The 21133-nt window shown below is 35.2% G+C and overlaps 1 protein-coding gene across 2 annotated transcripts in view; it reads left to right on the forward strand.

The window, feature by feature from the left end:
• DNTT (DNA nucleotidylexotransferase) overlaps positions 1-21133 on the forward strand; it is a 76732-nt gene that overhangs the window by 29197 nt on the left and 26402 nt on the right. For both annotated transcript variants that reach the window (XM_032445538.1, XM_015867283.2), the window contains one exon: positions 16671-16773. In XM_032445538.1, coding sequence (XP_032301429.1) covers positions 16671-16773 — 103 coding nt within the window. The remainder of the gene's footprint in view (positions 1-16670; positions 16774-21133) is intronic.

Raw genomic sequence — 21133 nt, forward strand, 5'->3', positions numbered from 1 at the left:
CCACTAGAGAAGATTTCAGTTCTGACCTCAGTTTTGCCCTTTAGTTGCTTGTAGGAATATCAAGTTATAAGCATTCACACAAGTACCTTGCTTCCTCCTGATGTGAAGTCCTAGCTCTGAAACAAATACCAATCTATCCTGATGGCTGGCTCATTAGAATCACCTAAGTGTAAAGAAGCGGTGACAGCTGTCAGTACAAATAATAGCAGCCTGAACTCCAAACTCCAGCTGTGTATTGCTGTGGCACTCCTTAAGATAATATGTTGTAAAGTATTCCAAAACGTTAGAACAGGTTTTCCATTATTTAGACAATTTTCTGTGCAAGTTTGCCAAAGTGAATGGTTTGAAGTTATGAGAAGACATTATATACCTACATATAGTTCCAGTGTACTTATAAAATAAGTATACTTAATAACCTATTTTCTGCTGACCATTCCCATTTTAATACAAGTAGTAATAAAAATGATTGTATTTTTATTAGATTAAATTTATTAGGTTAGGTTCATGTTCAAATTATTCAGCATGTTAGAATAATTGGCATATAGAGTACTAGTTACGGCTATTATTAGGAAAATAAAATATGTAAATAACAGAATTCCAGAATGACTTATACAAAAAGGTACATTTTGGAAGGGAATGTGCTCTGCATTTTCCTGAACGGGTTTCTCCCAAATAGTGTTTTTTTTCAGGACACACATTTATTAAATAAGTTCACAAACTGTCTCTTCCATGGGATACAGCACTGTGCTGATACAGTTTGAATAGGATACATTTTGTTTCAAAAAAACTCCAATCAAAACCAGTGGCCACAGGCACTGTTATAAGATACAGTCTGAAGATGGGGTGTGAGGAAGAGGCAGGTGTTGTATGTTACGGAGCATACTGATTGTGCTAAACTTGATTTATTAGTTTAATTTTATTATCTGAAAAATCTCTTTCCTATGCTAAAGGTGAATTGTTTCTCTTTTAATATTTTGGTTATCTGGAAGTGCATTAGTACAATATGCCATGGGGGCATAAAAGCTCTTCCGATTAAAAGGAAGTTGTACAAATAATTGTTACCTGACGTGACTATGAACAGAGATGTATTCACAGACTGAATAAACTTAATTTTCAAAATCTGTAGTGAGAAAAGTATCGCTTTATAAGAATTTCTCAGGCAAGATCAATGACAATAACCTTAGAACTGCTCTGTAGCAGAGTTGTGTTATTTGTGTTGCAGTTAATTTGAAGTTCATAAAATTGTGCTCATATGCAGACTGCAAACTGTGGTCAGAGGTACAGAAACCTCTGTGAAGCAATGGCATTTGAAGATCACTGGAATATTTTGATTTGGGTTTTGGCCAAGAAATTGAAATGGTATCTTGGACTAAAACATTTCCTTCTCATTCATATTTAACTGTCCTCGCAAATCCTTCTGTTTTATCACATATTTCTGACATGTTCTGCTAAATCCTTATTATAAGCAGACTTAGTGATTAGAGAAAAAATAAATCATCAGCTATAGTTATCATTCAGAATTTGTAACAAAATCAAGCTCTAGCAAATATTACTCAGTCATCAGTCATTTTTTTTTTCTTTTTCTTTAACTTTTTTTTTCTTTTTTGCATTTTCCATGGGCATTCCTATGAAGCAGGAATAGTCACAATAATCAGAGAAGTTGCAATAATAAGAGTGTCTCCTGTAAATGTTTGATGTGAAGACAGATAGTATCCTGCACTGATTTTTGAAATGCTCAGCCTGTGAATTTAAAAAGATGGATTTTAACTTTCTGGCCAGGGAGTATGTTGAAGTAGGATATTTGAAATACAATACTTGTTAGATGTTTGCTGTAAATGGATGAGCACTGAGGCTTTTACAGGCTGAATCACAAATAACCATAGGATAAAATATATTCATGGTGATACATGAAACCTATAAGTAAAAAAATCTTAAAGTCTCTAAGTTCAAGGAGGACTTGTGATAGTGGGGAGAGTGGAATGTATTCAGGGAAAAATGAAATAGGAAGCTAAAAAGAAAAATAGAATAGATTTCAGAAAAAGTGACAACATAAGAGAAAACCATAACAAAAAGCAGGGGTCAAAGCCAAGATGTGTATGACTTTGAGATGGGGTGTGCAGGTTGCTGGATAATTCTAGTTATTTCACTATAAAATAATTTCCTTGGGATAGCTTGCTAGAAGAGATGCCTTCCAAAATCCCAGCAACTTGAGGTGGGAATGCAATGAAAGGGGACAGATAGTAATTAAAAAGTTGTTTAGAGCAATTGAAAATTATCCCTTCTCTTTCAGCAGACTACACATACAACTTGGAGAAAATCCAGTTCACACTTAAAATCCTTAATGAGCTCATCCTTTTACCAGGTGGAGATGGCGGAAAGCACTCTGTATGGCCTCGTTACTGTTTCTGAGCTTTATCTTCTCACTTAGATCACAAAGGGTCCAAGTGCAAGTAAACGCTAAAAGTCCTATTTTAGTATGTGAACATTTGTCCAAAGAATCTGCAAGATTTCTTTGAGATATACTGTTTCTGGGACTTTGATTCACCTTTGGTTTATTCTGAGCTCTGCTCAGCAATTCCTTTGTGATCATTTTTCCCCTTTGTGACTGTCAGTAGACTCTTCTCCATATGCACCTGAAGGATATAGGATGCTGCTTAGTAAAGCAGGAAAAGAAGACCTGCCACAACAGAGTAAATGTCTCAGTAACCAAGTCCAACATAGAGTCTCTGAGGAAGTCTGGCACATCAAGTTCAAATGCTGAATGCTTTATTTTTATTTTTATTTTTTTTGCCTTTTTTGACTTTATTGAATGAGTGCTTGGTGCATGTGTTGTGCCCTAATGTGCAAATGTGACAGTAGCTATAAAGATTCCACTGAGTTTTGTCTCTTCTCTGTTCTTGTGGCATGGTTCTTTGTAAGATTGAGAGACTTGCAGAAGAAACTGATACTTTTGTTCAACAGGAATCAGACAAAAACTCTGCCAGCTGTTCCAGGCTAAGTTCCCAGCAATAAAACATAGCAGTTTTAATTTATAGTGCTAAATAAGAGATTTAATGGGTTTAAAAAAAAAAAAAAAAAAAAGAAGCAGTGTTAATGATGCTTAGTTTGCAATCAGATGTATAGATTTAACAGAAAGCAAGAGTCTATCTCTTTATTTATTTATTCACTTACTTTGACAACAGTACTTAAGCATCTGTTCTGCTTATAAAAGCTGGAGTATGCCCCTAAGCAGTTCAGGACAGAAGTGAAAACAATTTATGTGAATGTGAAAACAATTTGTCTTTGTGGTTCTCCTTCAATGGGCATTCCTTACACAGAGAGCGTTCTGATGCATCATATGTCTCCAAGCATATTGTTGTTCAAATCGTAAGATATTTCGATTTATTAGTATGTTTTTCTCATAAATGTCTGAAAGCACATATACTAGAGATGAAGTTCTGAATATTTTGCTCTTTGTTAGTGAGAAGTTACTAAACTGACTAACATTATGCTATGATTCACTGTTTGTCAAAGAGATTTGGCAGCCTTAGATGCCAGGCAGGTCAGTGTTTCCAGGATCAAATGCCTTTTGTTAGGAGTAAAGAGATTAGAACATTGTTCTAATTAAAATATGTAGTACGCTGCATTGTTTTTACTATGATTTTATTTCTAGAAAGCTGGCTTGAGAACAGGCTATTTGTAGCACAGCCTACTCACTGCACGTTTACTGCTTGGTAGAAATCAAACTTTATTGTAGACTGATTAGCTTCTGTGAAGACAGTTGACAGCACAAAGAATGGCGTTTTCCTGACAGATAACCGTGAGGAAAGGTGCAAGCATGAGTGACCTTGTATTATGCTCAGAGCAACCAGAGGGTATGTTTCACAGATCCCTGAGAGCAAGAACAGCCCTAACATTGTAATTAAGGGTGACATGATCATGCTAGTGGTGTGTGGATATGATAATGAGGAGGTAACTGCTGGCAAAATGTTTTTGGTTAGGATGTGAGTCAGAAAAGACATTTTCTACATGTCATGTAACAAGGATAAGATTAAAAAGGTTAAAAATAAATCACATAGGAAATGCCTGCTACAAGAGGTAGTCAGAAATAGTTATTTTGTTGCTTTTAATTTGAGGATGGTGGAATTTATCATGAATTGTTGCTATGTTGTGGGGGAGTTGGATGGATACGTATCAGGATATATTATAGAAGAATGAAAAAATCTGCACTAAATAGAGAGCAGCAGAACCTGATAAGATAGGCTCAATTATACTCATTGGCTATGATAGCATTCATAAATATCTTCTATTTAAAATGTCAGTGTGTGTCTTAACCTTGATCTCAGTTGTATCATAACAGGAAAAAAAAGTTTTGGGTTTTTTTTTATGTGATTATTGATTTGCATGAAAAGTAGTGGCGGCCCAGGAAACATATCTTCATATTTCATCTAAAGAAATAAACAAATATAGTTACAGAACATGAAGACACTCTCAGGTAGACAAATATAGTTAATCAGAACATGAAGACACTCTCAGGGTGTCCTGTTGTTTTGGGCATATTGCAACCCAGTGCAGATTTAGAAAGATTATATTCAGAAAGAAATCAGATCAAGTTTTTTAGAGAAATATGACATGACTGACTCTTTCAGAGAGTCTCTAAAAATATGTGGGTAGAACTCTATGATGTCTGGATCAGGAAAAAGGCCGCAGAGAGAATGCTCAAAAGGTTTATTCTCATACAGAATATTTCATTGATGTAGTTTAGGAGTTAAAAAACTTGGTTAAGAATAATCACAGAAGATTTCAGTTTAGTATTAAATCAACTAAGCCTTGAAGCAGAGCAAGGGACTTTTATAAAGGAGAGTAACAAGATTTCACTGCTGCGCAATTTATTTAAGGTAGGAGGTAGATTTAATGACAGCTTCTTTGCACTTTAAAAGAGTTTTCCAGTATACTCATACTTTAAGAGTATATTAGTAGCCTTTCTCTGCGGAGATGCAGTATTTCTTTGCCTCTGCTCTTTAAATGGTTTTCTAAAATGGAATAACATCCTTTGGCCCAAAAAGTATAACCGTTTCAGCTCCAGGAAACTGCTGGCTGATACGGTGAAATCACACAATGTGGCTATCTTGGCAAAACACTGATGCAGACCAGCTGACAAGTTTATTTCAGTTTATAATTGAAAAAATTATGGGGAAATAAGCATATTTGTTGTATCTTTTGATTCTGGTGTAAAGTATGTTCCCTTTAATTGTAAATATTGTTTTTTTGTGTGGGGTTTTTTCCCTGTAACAGTTCAGTTTTCTAAATTAATCCCAAAGGTTAAGAATAAGCTCTGCTTTCCTCAGACCAAATTAGTAGATTACACAGTCCAAATTATGTCTCAAAAGACAACTAGTTCATTTTCTCTAGACTGTTGCTTCTATAAAATCCCCAGGTACCTTACTTGCAACATGAATATGTAAGTGTAGAAAATGTCAGCCTGAAAATACCAAACTGTTCACTTGAAAATTTCTAGGAAGAGAGCAGAGTCATTAAAACCAAAGGTGTGGTACATAAGCATCAGGTTTACACTGTGTGTAATATTTTTTCGGAAGTACTTTGGTAATCATTTTCATTATAGACAGGAAGTCTAGACTCAACCTCATCAGCCTGTGGCTGTATATACTACGATAATACTATTTAAATTTTAAATTATCAGATATTTTGTGCCATTATATGGAATGGATTATTAAAAAACCTTAAAACAATCGCAACTAAGTGGAATTTGACTTCATGAAATAGATTGTCCTGTTTTTATAACTGATTCACATACATGAACAATTATTCGAACCCAACACCAATCGTATTACCAGCTCAAACAGAAGTCTCGATCTTATTTTACTTTCGGAGTTGAGATGGGGTGAGATGTTACTGTCTTTTTTTTTTTTTTTTTTCCTTCCCATGTGGTGGATGCAAGTAATTTATTTCTCAGTTCAAGGAATTTTAATAGAAAATCTGTCATGTTTATATAACTTCCAGTACAGTTGAGCAGGAAGCACATAGAAACCTTTTTTTTTATGGTAGGTTGATCCTATAGATTGTTCCATCACCTCCAAATAAGTGAAATCCAGGCTTAACATCTATTATAATTCAGACATCCTGAAAATAAGCTCATTTCCTTCCTTGCATAAGTACTAATATTTGTCTTCTAAATCATCCAAAGTAAACATTTTGATTTTTGGAAATGCCAAAGCAGTCATGCATAGTAAAGAACATTTTAACAAAAGTTTCTGTAACAAAGGAATATAGCAAAGGTAAATAATCAATTTGAAACTCTCAAGGAAGTTAGCTAGAAAGAAACAAACTAGGTGAGTTTGGAAGCAGAATTTTAATTCTACAACCAGAAGTCTGACACAACAAAAATATTTCTATAAAACTTTGTTAATTTTCTTATAGTGACATTATAACATCCTTTTTCTTTCTTCGTTCAAAAGAATATATAATGTCTTAAAAATTATATGTATTAATGATAAGATTCTAAGTAAATAGCCAATTCTGTTTTAGACAGTAAAATCTAAACTGGTGAATGGAAATTTCCTTAGTTGCAAGATCATTTATTTCCTGTTTAAAAAAAAAAAAAAATGACAGCTTCATAAATGCATTTTTAAAAATATACGGCTTTTGTAATTAATAATACAGACTGTTGTCTACTTATTTCAGTAAATAACTTGAATGCAGCTGACCTTTCTGTTTTCCTTCCTGAATTATTAATGATTCTGGATGTCACTGGATTATTGTTTTAGCAATATATATATTGTTTAGCTGAGGTTTGAGTTTGCAGTTTGCAACTAATGCTGTTTAAAATGTGTCATCTCAGTAGACTGTGTACCAGCTGAGATAGAAACAACAAAAAACAAAACACCAAACAAAACTTGGACTTACAATTCCAGAATGTCAGTTCATTTTTTCTGTTTGGTTCCACCTGCAGGCAGTTCGAGTGCATGTGCTATCTATAGCTAGCTTGATTTCCCACATCTAAATAAATTATGATGGTAAATTAAACTTTGTGGCAGAACACCACCAAAAAGTGAATGCAGTGCTTGAATTTGTCTTGAATCAGAGCAGTGTCTCTATACAATAGTTGATCCACATCTGGAAGATTCCATCTCTCCCAGCTTTTGGGACCTTGTCCTGTTAAGTGCAAATAACAGAATCACAGAATTGTAGGGGTTGGAAGGGACCTCTAGAGATCATTGAGTCCAACCCCCCTGCCAAAGCAGGTTCCCTATACCACGTCGCACAGGTAAGTGTCCAGCTGGGTCTTGAATATCTCTAGAGAAGGAGACTCCACCACCTCCCTAGGCAGCCTGTTCCAGTGCTCCATCACCCTCACCATAAAGAAGTTCTTCTGCACATTCATAGTTTCGTCCCATTACCCCTAGTTCTGTCTAGGGATCTAACTCCAAAGAAGTCAGGAAACATAAATGTTCACGTATGTTCATTCAGAGTTCTTCTTGAGGAAGACCAGATTAAGTCCTATAAATCTCAATGCTGTCTTTTAATTATCTCATGTTTCTTGGCAGAGAGAGGGAAAAGTCATTTCCTTTACATTATTTATTTATTTATTTATTTTTAAAAGTCAGCATGTTCTTAGAGACAAGCAGTGTTTTCGGATGCACTAATCTCTTTGTTGTATTCCCTATAAGAAGTAGTTGAATTTCCTTGGTTCTCAGTCTGCATAATTCCACATTCTTTAAGCCTTTGAATTAAGCCAGAAGACAGTAGGTATTTCAAGGTATCTGAGCAAGTCTAGTCTGCACCTTATCCTTAATACTTAATACATATTGGAATTTCATTTTCCTACTTCAGGTACCAGAATAATTTAAATTTTCTGTTCTTTGTAACCAAAGTTACTGTATTTCTGCCATAGAGAGTTGCTGCCATAGAAAATGGTGACAGTAGAATTTGCACTTGCAAACTAGATTGATGGCTTAAGTCTAAAGCATCATCACTGTGCCCTTAGCTTTGAGCAGAATATATGAGCTCTCAAAACCACATCAGTGAATATGTTTTTGAAATAGTTGAAAGGGTTTTGCTTCAGCATTGATTTATGCATGCAGGAAGTTTCTATGATGTCATTTAAAATTTTTGATTGGAATGGAGTATAATTTAAAGGAATTGCCAAGAAAGCAAAAACAAAACTTAAGCAAGGTATTTTATTACTTTAAATAAAATTGTGACAGATTAGTATGGTACATTTCATAAGCTTTAGAAGTTTGAAATTGCATGGACAGCTTCCAGGTACATTTGCAATATTTACATAAATTAAGACAGCACTCTTGGTGAATCAAAGCTTTGTTTTGGTTGGTGAATTTATGTGAAATACAGAATTCAGGCAGTCTAGAGCTGTTAGTAGCAAGAAGTGTTGTACACAAGCCAGAGACAAATATTCATCATCAGGGTATAATTGATGACAGCTGCATTCAGATGTTTGTGTGGCTGAATGTTGGAAGACAATTGTGTCATTTAAGTAGCACAACAGTTAAAAAACTTACAAATGGCCATACTTTCTAGTTAAGAAGCAGATCCTTAAATTCTTGCATGGCCATTCACATATTTTGCAGTCTCTCAGGAGTAACAAAGCTGGTATGGACTGGGTTTATAATCAGTGGCACTGTTCATCACTCTTTCCTTTAAAGAGGTGGGGGAAGGAATCTTTTCAGCATATTTGCATTGTAATATTTTTAACCCAGTAAGTCATTTTTATGATATCGGTGGATAATTTGCTTTTAGTAATACGCTAAGTTAAGTCTTTCAGTGAATAACCATTCTTTGTGTTCTTTTTTTTTTTTTTTTTTTCCTCCTTACTGTGAGAAAGTAACATCAAATATCTGCTAAAGTAAACTTGAAAAAAGACGTCAGCATGACATGAAGAGGAGTACCCAGGTGTCTTGTGTTCTGAGAAATATTGTCTACGGGTTAGAGAATTAAAAGGCACACACAGTCAGGCAGAGCGTACACTTGGTCTTTGAAAGTGTATTTAATGAGAGATCAGGCAAATGGCACACATTGCTATACTTCTTTGAGGCAGTGTAGTCACTGAGGGTGAAATTAGATTTTATGTAAGATTTAACTGGTACTGTGCAGGTTTTGCACTAAGCCTCCACGCCTCTGTGATTTTTAACCTGTAAGACCCCAACTCACAGAAATATGTGATCCATTCTGCTACAGTGGGTGACGCATTACCCCAAGCTGAGACAAGAAAGATGATCACAATTAATGCATTGTCTGCATTGTTAGGTGTTTCCTAAATTTTGCTTTGGACAGCAGATACTGATGCTCCATAGCATTAATATCCTGCTGAATAAAGAGAAGTGAAAGTGCTGGATTTGTGTATGTTATATTAAAACTATATTCCCTTATGTTTTATAAATAAACTTTTTGCTCCTAGAGGGAAAAGGATTTTTCCACAGCTGCTTCAGCACAGAGTTGAATTGACTTCAAAAATAAAATAAATGGCTTCTACAGCTATAGAAAATAGAGTTCTGCCTCCGGTTAATTAGAATTAGTTTTACACTGGGCAAGAAAAGTAACATTTTAATGAAGTGTCCATCCTCACATAATCCAAAGAGGACACCTGTTAACCTTTGCCAAATACTTTCACAGCTCAGCTGAGTCTGTGTTGGACAACTTGTCTGTCTGCAAAAGTTTCTAAATACTATCTCTGGCAATTTAAACCTTTGTAGAACAAAAACCTGATTTGTAGCTGTCCAGGAGAATGCTGGCTCAGTTTCTGTTGTTTTCATTTTGGAGGCAGCCTAATCCAAAATTACTTTATTCATAAATTGATGTAAAAATAATTCTTCAGAATGAGCTACAAAGCTTAATTTTGTAAGAAAAGCTACTGCGTTCTGTTTTTACCCAAAAATTGCCTCCAAGAAAGTCAGAGTACACCTCATAACTGAATGTTATTTTTTTAGTTAGATGTATTGTGAAGTCAAATTTGCATTTAATTGTCTTTGCTGGTGGCAGAATTTATTTCAGTTAATTTGATTTGATTATTGCCATTTCAGCCATTAATCAGCCTCCCATTAAAACATCTTACAGCTATTAACTGTGCCTCCAAGGAGCCCTGTGATGTACAACCAGGGAAAAATTATCCCTGAGGACAGAGGTTCCAACACTTTATTTTGATACTGAACACAACATTTGGATCAGCTTGGGTTTAGATCTCCTAAAATTTTGAAATCATTTTTCACTTCAGTCCACCACGATGTCTGAAATGTCAGGCACTCAAATCAGAATACAGCTGTAAAATGTATGTGTAACTACCCCAAGCTGTGTGTAATCTTACTACCTCTCCACTTTGGTGGAAGATGTACACTGCGACTTCCGACTCATCAAATTTGATGAACTATAAAATGAAATATTGCCTCTAGTGTCTTCTCCAGTCTGCATCTCTGTCATGTAAGATGGAAGTATGAAGATCATGAGCCTAGAGAGCAAAAGAAGTTGTTCATAGAGTTTGACATGGTCAAGTGCCCTTAGTTTGTTCTGGCTGAATGCTTCTCTTCCACCCTCCTTCTGCTGACAAAGTAATGTGTTCACGTTGCAAGTCAGACCTGTGAACAGTTACTCTCTGCATTCTGTTTTCTCTGTGTCAGTGTTTTTGGACTGTTAACTTTGGTTGAGCTGCTTTTGCACTTCAGTGAGTGTTTCTTTTCTTGCTATCTGTTCTATATGTATGTGAATCAGTGTTGCATTGACACTTGAATCTAAATGCTGTTTTGAAAATGTGAAGCTGACCTGAATTTTAAGAACAACTGCTGAGGTAAAACTGTGATTTTAAAAGCAGTTTATGTGGGGTATACTGGTTAGCTGGCCATTTATGATAGCAACTGGCTAATATCATTTATTCAGGCTGTTGATACTCTGTATAGTATTGATCAGAATACATAATAGAAAGTGTATGAGGAAGAAACCTTAAACAAATGTTACAGCGTTTTCTTGTAAACAGGAAGAACCTTTCTGTCACACACAAAAAACAGTTTTAGAACTTTTCTTTAGCTGTGTACCCAGTTTTTGTTGTTGCAAATGCTCAGAAACATTGTCTTCTATTCAGCAAATTCTTTCACCATGAAATCACCATTGCAGAAGCCCTTTTACAGATCTGTTCTATTCCTTAAAACTGTGTTAGCTATATATCTCACAGAGATTAATGACCCTTAGTATCCATGAAGCCGACTCTAGGTCCAGATATCAGTCCTGAAAAATATCTCAGACGGCAGCACGTTGAAATAATTTCTAATTATCCTAATTATTAATATTCAGTAAATTAACTTATGTAAAAGCTGTCAGTTTTATTTATTAATCTACTTTGCTTTTTTTTTTTTTTAATTAAACTGCTTGAAACTTACCCCTGACTGGGAGCATTAGCATAGTTGTTCAAAATGGCACTAAAATCTGTAGTGTTTTGTTCAAGAAAAAATCACGAATGTTATTTCTGATTACTTTGTAATTAACTGATTTTTTTCTCTCTTTTTGATTTTAAGCTGTCCAGGATGTTACCTTTAGTGTCCCGTCTCTAGCAGTGTTACAATCCAGTACTTCAAACTAAACTTTAACAGTTTGTTTGTTTTTTTCCCTCATGGTGGGGTTCACCATAAAAGCATAGCTCTTTGTAGTTTGAAAGTAATTCAGAATTGTTTTCATATCTGACTGTAAGAAATTGTTCTTCTCTGATTCCAAGTCTCATCAAAGTCGGCTTAATAAGCAAACTCACAAACATGCAAAGTACCCAGGATTTAGAATTTCTTTCCCTCCTTTTCTGAGAAGGCTTATTCTGGTGGAAGACTGGTAATGGTACCTTAGACAGGTCTGTGGTTACTAGAGGTGGAATTACCATGTTACTTCTCTGTGGTAAAACTCAGTTTATACCACACAGAAATTTGTCATTACTTGTACAGTGAGAGTTTGATCAGATCCAATGCAGAGGATGCCTCCCTAGTGTAAAAATATGACATAAATATTGGAAGAGTCAGAATCATTTGAACTATGTATGTGTGGGTGTTTCAATATAGCTATAATTGAATGTTTGACTATGCTTGCATGCTAATAATAATGTAGATCTACCTGAGGATCATATATTTTTATGGTACCTATGTTTGCTATGTCTTAAAGAGGTGATCGTACTTCTTATCCTAGATCTCTCTGCTGCATAAACAAAAGTTCATTGTGCTGTACTGTAGTTTGCAGTCTTGCAGCTATGTATAATGTTCTGCAACATTTAATTCCTTTTCCATTGCTGCACAATCGTTGCTTCAGCAATTTCATTTGGTCTTCCTAGATGTTTATGCATGTCACTCATCTAAATTCAAGGAAGTATTCAAATGGGCTCATATTTTCAAATCACCTGGGGATGTCTGTTTAGAGGCTGTCCTCCCTGCGTTTTCCAAAACAAGAATGCAAAGACAGCACTCAGTTTAATATACAATGAATTCCTGTATTTCTTCCTATAAACAAAGGATTTGTCTTTTTTTTTTTCAGAATTGGCTTTCAGCACTTGTCTTGTGTCCAGCTTGTTATACAGATGACTTTCATATGGATTCCTTTTGAACTCCGCTCTTTAGAAGAAAGGGAAATTTATAACCCATGATACTTTGTTTACACAATTTATGTGCTATTTACTCTATGTAGTACTGATCTGAGTTCCTTTTTACTAATTTTCCTGTTCTTCTGTAACAAAATGTATTTAAATACTAAAATGATAGAGGAAGTAAGAGTTTAAATTTTTTACCACTTTTACTGGTTGCATAGAAATCCCCAATGACCTGTATTGTTTCTCTCTTTCCCAATAGCCAGCATTTTTCACACGTCTATTTTGTAGCAGTAGTTTTTTTCTCATTCAATGTATACGCTGCAATTCAGACAGGTAAAACATCCATTAATATTTTTAATATTATTTCAATCTACTAAATCTGATAGTTAATATTATCAGGAATTTTCTGTTTTAATAAATATAATCCAGTTCCATCATAGAATCATTAAGGCTGGAAAAGACCTCTAAGATCATCAGATCATCACAATGCAGAGACTATAAAATCAGGCTAGGAGGTTCCAGGGTGAACACAAGCACCTGTATGTGAGTATTCTTGTATTCTTCTTTGGCATTTCCGTGGGCTCCAAGCAAATAGATGAGAGTAAGATTGTAGTAACAGAGCACAAAACAGTGTGGCCAAAGAAACAAACCAAAACAACAACAACAACAAACCAAAAAAAAAAAAACCAAACACCACACACACACAAAAAAACCCCAAAAAACAAAAAACAAAAAAACAGGAGAAAAAGCATATTGTAGGTCAAAATGACAAGAACCTGACAGGGAACTGGGGACAGAATATACTGGTAAATGGTAACTACTGTATAGCAAGTTTAGCTGGAAATTATGAAATTATGCACCTGTGTGTTATGTGCTGTAAGTACAGCTGTAAGCAAATATTGGAGATGCCATCTGACCACAGTTGAAGGAATGTGCTGCTACTGCAGGTGGTCTTCACAACTGAAAGGGGCAGATATAGGAAGCGTTGGTGAACAAACTGCAACATTTTGAAGAAGACATTTATTTCCTTAGTTTGCAGGCAAGGCTGCAACACTGTGATGTAATTTTTCTATGCTTAACATAGCATCAATAGTAAAGGCAATAATAAATCATTGTTATAACAGGTCCATCCAGAGGTATTGTGCTTCTTGTGATTTGTCTTTGATGCTTATGTTTCCAAGAAAATACTGAGCATGAAATGCAGTTACTCTTATGAACATAGGCTGTTGATGTTCATTTACTACTTCACATGCTTCAAGAACTTGCAAGGAAAGTTAAGAAAAGATTGCACTTTTACGTAATACAAGAACACATGAGAATAAGGCATCTTCTTGAACACTTTATAAGCTCAAAGCTTGCTAATTGATTTTCTGGGTTTTGACACGTAACTTGTTGCTCTATAAAAAGTGCTTCAAGCTCTTCCAATAGGAAAGCTTTGTTAGTGGTAGAGAAATGTCTGTCTGTCTTTCTTCAGCTAAAACCAGTTTATCAGATTTTCTACTTGTATTGGTTAGCTGCTGTAGAATGCCTTGAGGTTTCAAAATATCCTGCATACATAGTACTCCAAAATCTGATTTGAGGATCAGATATCAGCACCATAGTGTTTAACTTAAGTTCTTTATTATATCATATCAGGGTATACAGTTTGCTTCAACTTCAGTAAAACTTGGCATGCATATGCAGATAATTGTTGATAAACATATACATATGCTTTTTGAGCTTGGACAGAGGAGCTTGGCTCTACCTGATCCTACGTGCTCTTTACATGATTTTACATGTATCCATGACCGTATGTATACACAAATACAAAAATATACAAACTTATACAAAAATAGTATATGTGAGGAAAAGCTCTACTCCGTTGTAATCAATGACCATGTTCCCTTTAAATTTATCAGAATGAAGGTCTAAACCAACATGCAATTTTCTACATGACTTTCAAATCATGAGTAGTATATATTGTTTGCAGACAGCAACAAGTTGGGAGGGAGTGTCGGACTGCCTGAGGGGAGAAATATGAAATATGGTTGACAGTAACAGTGAACTTACATTGCATCGTTTTGTATCAGATCTAAATATTGTAACTTCAGCTCTCTGTTACACAAAATAGATGGCAAGTTTGACACCTTGGGTTTATTACAGCCAGCTTAAGGCAGGCAGCTGTAGACAAGATTAAAATATGCATGTATTGCATATGTGTTGAGTACCAGAGGAAGAATTAGGAATCAACTCCTGGTTCCCTGAGTTTCCAAGTTCTTTTGAGTATTTTCCTTTATAATAATTTAGGCAAGTTTTCTTATACCACTTTCTGCATCTCTCAGATAGGAACATGAAGATCCTTCCATTTGGAAAAAAAAAAAAAATTGAATCTCAAAATAAAAACTACTATGTAAGAATTTTGAATTATTATGGTAATTTATGAGATAATGAATGTCATCCTACAGAAACACCTTAGAAATTGTTACTTGGAATACTGATTTCATGAGTTTGACTTGCTGTTCAGATTCTAAGGCTAGACTGATGCTTTGTTTGAAACTTCTTTTGAAATCATTTCCACCTGTTTAAGCAGTTTTGACTTTGCTGCAGACATGGCACAATAGTTTCATTATAGTGAGTTAGACTGATTGTCAAATGTGAAACCTAGGTTTTCATTTCCTTATATTTTTCTGCTAACACTGTTCTACTATCCATCAGTTGGATGATTTCTGTCACACAAATGGTAGTAGACATCTGCCAATCAGATCTATTCCTACAAACTTCCAAGTCTAAGAAATCAAGTTCAATTTTATACACCACTTCAAGAGAAGGAATCATTTCAGTAAATACAAAGGAGCAAATAATTTGTTTTGGATAGTTCCAGTTTTCACTCCTTGCGTAACAGTTTACAACTTCTTTGATAATGGAAACAGAACTGAACTGAAACATACCTGAGCTACAACATCACATACCCTTGTGAATAGCTGCACAAGCAGACTTTCTAAGTTACACAGGAGATTTTGAAGCTATGCTAAGTTCAAGTGCTACTACTTCAGATTCTATCTGTCTACTCCATCTCCTGCATACTGCACCTATTTTCAGAAACATCTCCTCTACAGTAGTGACTCTGCTTTCTCCATAGGCTGGCCTGATTACAGCCAATAAATAAACGTGCTCACTGTCCTTATTGCAATATTTCAAACACAATGAATATTTTGTATTGGTTCTGCAGTCCTCAGATATTCTGCAATTCAGATAAATTTTAAGACCTTCTCAAGTTTGTTGTGATTCTGAAAGGAAACAATCCAGATAGTTTGCTATTTCCTGTTTTCCAGTGATAACTACATCTCATTACGATTTAGACATAACATTATTTGCAACTAGATGAAAAGCAAATTGAATGTCTAGATTTAAATATAGGAAAGAAAGGTTATGACATCATTTTTCTTTAAAAGCATTTAAGATTAAACTGTGCATATGGATATAATCCTAAATTCCTAGTAAGTCTGATAAAAAGCCTTAGTGAAATTAGGGCTGAATTGCTCTCAGAAAAAAAACCAAACAAAAGGACAATTGAATAATAAAAATTCAATAGCAACCCATGATCAATCCCTGCAAAACACAACATTATACTTAAAAGATAAGAAATTTAAAATATTTAGGGATTATGCCTAAATATTTACATAATAGTAAAAAAAAATTAAAAAATAAAATGACAATCATGCATTTTTTTTCATTAAAATGTGCATCAAAAGCAAAAGAAGACTGTTTAAGACTGCATTGTTTAGACTGGCAAGCTTTTTCTGCTGTTACTATGCTGGATTCCTAAGATATATTATGATATTTTGATTATGATTTTTTTTTCCAGCAATGACTGAAACCTTTGCTTCTGAGAGTTAAGGGGAAAAAGGAGAATTAAGATCATTAGATAGATCTGCAGTATCTAATTGAACAGCAGAGAAAATGCATCAAAACTTTAAATTATTATTTAACAAAGAAAACTGACAGACCTGATAAAAGAGAAGGTTCAGTTTTGATTGTTTCAGGAAAAGTATACATATATTCTCTTTGAAAGTAGTGTGAAATTCAACAAGAATTTAACTCTTTTATTCTTCTTGTTATTTATTGCTTTCAGGGGTAAGAAGATTGGGCATGATATTGATTTTTTGATCACCAGTCCAGGACAAAGAGAAGATGATGAACTCTTGCATAAAGTTGTTAACTTATGGAAAAAGCAGGTATGAACATAATAACATTTAGCTATGTGTGTGTGTGTGTTCTAAAAGCACTGAATTAAGCCTATGCAGTACTTAAGTTGACTCTTTCTCCCTTATTTCACTGTTTTGAAATCTGATGTTATTCTAGGTGGTTATTAATCATGATTATCTAGATAAACTTCAGCTTAGAATGTTGCAGTTGAAGGCTATATCAGGGGTGCTCTCTGCATTGTTATATCTTCCCATAAGAATCTGAAGTTGATCAGAGGTAAGAAGTTAGGTTAAATGGAGGTTTGGGTGGCACAGTAAAACTGTTCTTATACTTTAAATGAAATTATTATATAGTTATGTATATATGCGTGTGTATATATATATGTGTGTGTGTGTGTGTGTATATATGTACACACACACACATTCTCCTTGAAATGGAAGTAGTTTCTCCCAGGTTACTATTTTTACTTCAGGGATCTCTACTTTAAGTATAGTGGACTTCTGTTACCGTACGGGTAATCTGAAAGTTTGGGTATACAGCTCCAGGAATTCAGCCCATAGATTAGCAATTTTCCTGGCTTCCACTGTGAGAATTGTTGTAGCCTTTTATGATATCTGTATTTTTTTGACTGCACACGTTTCACAGATGGATTATTAATCTAAGATTTTTTTCTGTTCAATTCTCTTCATTTCTAAGCAGCTTTAAACTTGGAAGATTTTAAATTATAATAGGTGGAGGAACCTCAAAATATTATTGGGTCAGAAATACAACATGTTGGAAATAATAACTTTTGATTCTTTTTCTTCTTTTCTGGCCAGCTAAGATATTTTTGACATTTTCTACTTGTACTGTTCAAAGGAACTGAGTGCATTTCAACATGTCAAAGAGCAGCACTTTGTCTGAAGTGAATCATCAAATGCCCTACTGCTAAGCAAAGTCAGCTTTCAGTGCAGACAGCTTGGACAGAATGCCTTTGAACTGATTCTTGACCCATGGACTTTAATTAATGTATAACGGGTTAAGAGATTTTAAGAGATTTAAAAAACATTCCCCAAACAAGCAAAACTTATCTTGTGGAATAAATGTTATGTTTTAAAGCCTTTCCACTGGATTTAATGGCAGGACATCAAACCTGATCTGTCCTAATACAGGTCCAGTGGGATTTCGCTTCCTTTAGCTGACTTCTGGTCTTCAAAATGCTAAAAGGATATTACTAGTTTTGTCACTGATTTTGTCATAAATGTGTATGGAAAGTGTATGTATTGAAGTAGACTACTTACAGATAGACTTTATGCTGCACTGAAAAGTAATGAAGCGGTGGCAATTAATGACTGCTGAGGAGCAACTCTATTTTCATCTCTTTATTATTTATGTAAAGCTTCTTCAGTTATCCCACTTCCTTAAGCAAAGCTGCATTTCTTCTTGTAAGTTGTGCTTTTGCCTTCTTAAGCAGACTTGAGCTTCTGGGAAGCCATGTGCCTCAGTCCTTCAAAAACTCCTGTGACTCTTGGGCCTGTCCCCAAGTGCAGGCTTTCATCCCTTCTCCCATTCGATCATATTCCACTTACCTTAACGAGAGCAGTGGTTGTCTGAGAAGTCTGGCAATGGTAGAAGATTTTCAGGTCACCCCAAGGTGTTTACATTAAATGGAATTGAGAGGAAAGAAATAGAAAATAAATTGTTCCCATTGTTTTTTTATTTAATTATTTATATATTTTTTGAAGAATGAAATTTGTCAGAAATGAGTGCAGTGAGAGAGCAGGAGGTCAAGGGTTTGGTGTAAAAGATTAGGATTTCTCTAGAGATCCCAGCATGAAGAAAATATCAGAAGGGGAATGCACAGTGGTTGTAGAAATCAAACCTAAATAAGATTGTTTAAACCTACGGACAGACACTTTCAATGCTCTGTTTTTTGGTTGTGTTTTTTTTTTGTTTTTTTTTTTTTTGTTTTGTTTTTTGGTTTTTTTTTCAACACTCTATATCCCCTCTACTGTGGTAGTTGTAATATATAGGCTTTTACCATCACTACTGAGAAAAAGTAGCTGCCAGCAGAATCAGAATACAAAAAGAAAGAAAGCAATTATACTCTTCTTGCTTTTTTATTAGCTTTGATTTTGAAGAGGGAAAGAATAAAAAAATAAAAAGAAGAAACCTAAAACGCTGTAATACTTTTTGACAGTACACCTGTCGGTTGTTTCACAGCTTTCCAGTTTTGTGCTACTGCTTCAAAGCCCAGATTCATCAAAGAATGTCATGGAGGTCATGATGTTGCCTTCTTTTCAGCAGCTCTTAGTGAAGGATTCTGCAATGTTTAACTTCTAAACTATGAACCCCACCCTTATCTGAATAGTTTAAAAGGACCTTTTTCTTAGCTGAAAAGTTTAGACATTCTTCTTTTGGAAACTGCTGGGAACTGAGTGGTTAAGTCAATATCATTATGCTTTTGATGCAGCATCATCAGGGATGAATGGGCTGAAGTACAGAGAACACAGAATCTGATGAACTTCAAAGGCTAAATGGAAAAACTGCAATGCAGTACACAGGTTATGGTTTTAATGGTTCCAGGAAACTTCTTCAGTGAAGTAAGAAATTAAGTTGTCTGTGGGATAGAGCTTCATTGAAATTTGTAGGCAAACAGGCTGAGCCATCTGTGTCAATGCGGCTTCATTCGCATTCTGTGTAAAGAGTATTTTATTTTTTGCTAAAAACCTATGGAGCTCTATTTAGCACTGATACTGTTGTTAGGTATGTACCATGAATAGAGGGAGATGGCATTACTGCAGGCATTGCTATACTCTACTTTTAAAAATTTATTTTTTTATTTTTTTATTCATGTAAGTATAATATTGCATTAGCTCACATTGCCATTTCCATTTTCTGATGGCTTTTTAGACAATGGAGAATATGGATGCCTTCCTGTGCATTCATATTCCAGCACTTTGTGGTCTGGTTTAGACTACATCATTCACCTTTGCTGTGGCGAACAGGTCGGGGAAAGAAAGGCCTGATGTCCCATTGGGGTGGGTGGAGAGGAAAAAGTGAGTGATCTAGCTTTTTCATTACTGAAGGTTTTTGTAAACAGGGTTCACAGAACAGCAGTGCATGGATTATTGAGTAACAGCTGGATTTCTGTAGCAACAAAAACCATTTCTGAGACAAGATACAGAAACAGTTACAGATACAAGATACAGAAGCCAGAACAAAGAGCTTATTTCTTTCAGATGAATGCTCCATCAGTTCAGAACTGTATTCACTCCATGTAAACAAATGTTGCCTCGCCTTTTACATTCTGAATTTTTCACTGAGCATTTTGGCTCAGCTTCAGAAGAATCACAGAAACACGGAATCACAGAATTATAGGGGTTGGAAGGGACCGCTAGAGATCATCGAGAAGAAGTTGAGGGCATTCTTAACTAAAATAGACTAGTGCATGGCGACTGGAGCACAGAAATGGGACATAAGAGAATTTGGCTTAAATTTACTTGGGCACAGGATGGGGCTGAGTGTGAATATCCGGCCTCTGAAATTATTGTATAAAATAGGCAGAAGTGTTCCTCTTATTGTTATGTTTTACATAAAGGTCCCAGCAGCAGTGGCAGTTCTGATGTTCACTAAGTCTGATATTTCTGGTTTGTACTCCATATATCTATATGTGGTTTAGTATGTATGCATGTATATATAACTTGTGTATGGACAAAGTAATGTAGATGTTAATTGTCAGATGCATAGAATTGAATTTCTTCCTCAATTCTGGGTAACTTCATAGCTTTCTGGAGTACCTTCTTCAGTGCTTCATCAGCTGAGAGGTGCTCCATATAGTGTGGGCAATTCCAACAGTCTTTCTTGCCCACCAGTAGAAATGTTTATGGAATAGAGGGAAACATCTTTGTTCCTGAGCTCTGGTGCTGCGCTGGACATTCCTGTCAAAACCAAGTTGTTCGGGACATGCACAGAATTTCAGACCATATTTCTGCATAGAGAATTTCAAGTTCTTCAAGTTGGTAAAATTGGCATAAAAGGGACAAAGGCAGCTGCATGGTTAGGCAGCAGCTGTAAAGTTTTGTATTGCTGATTGAGCCTTTGATGCCATTTCCTAATGATACTTCGCTCTAGCTGCATTGATTGCTCCCAGGCATCAGTTCCTTGAGCTCTTTGAATTTATAGAATTCCATTTGCCTCACCTAAGTAGGGGTTTTTCTGTGTTACAAACTTGAACTAACATGCCTACAACCTACTTTGGATTAGTTGTAGATATTTCACTGAAAATAATTCTGTTCTATTTCAGTAAACTGAAAAGGAAATTTAGAACAATAACATATCTGTATTTCAGAAGAACATGTGGGATTACATTTTCAGGTGGTATAAAATATTATATTACTTAGCTTTAAC

Source organism: Coturnix japonica, chromosome 6 (genome assembly GCF_001577835.2).
Source record: "Coturnix japonica isolate 7356 chromosome 6, Coturnix japonica 2.1, whole genome shotgun sequence".
In the NCBI taxonomy this organism is placed as follows: domain Eukaryota; kingdom Metazoa; phylum Chordata; class Aves; order Galliformes; family Phasianidae; genus Coturnix; species Coturnix japonica.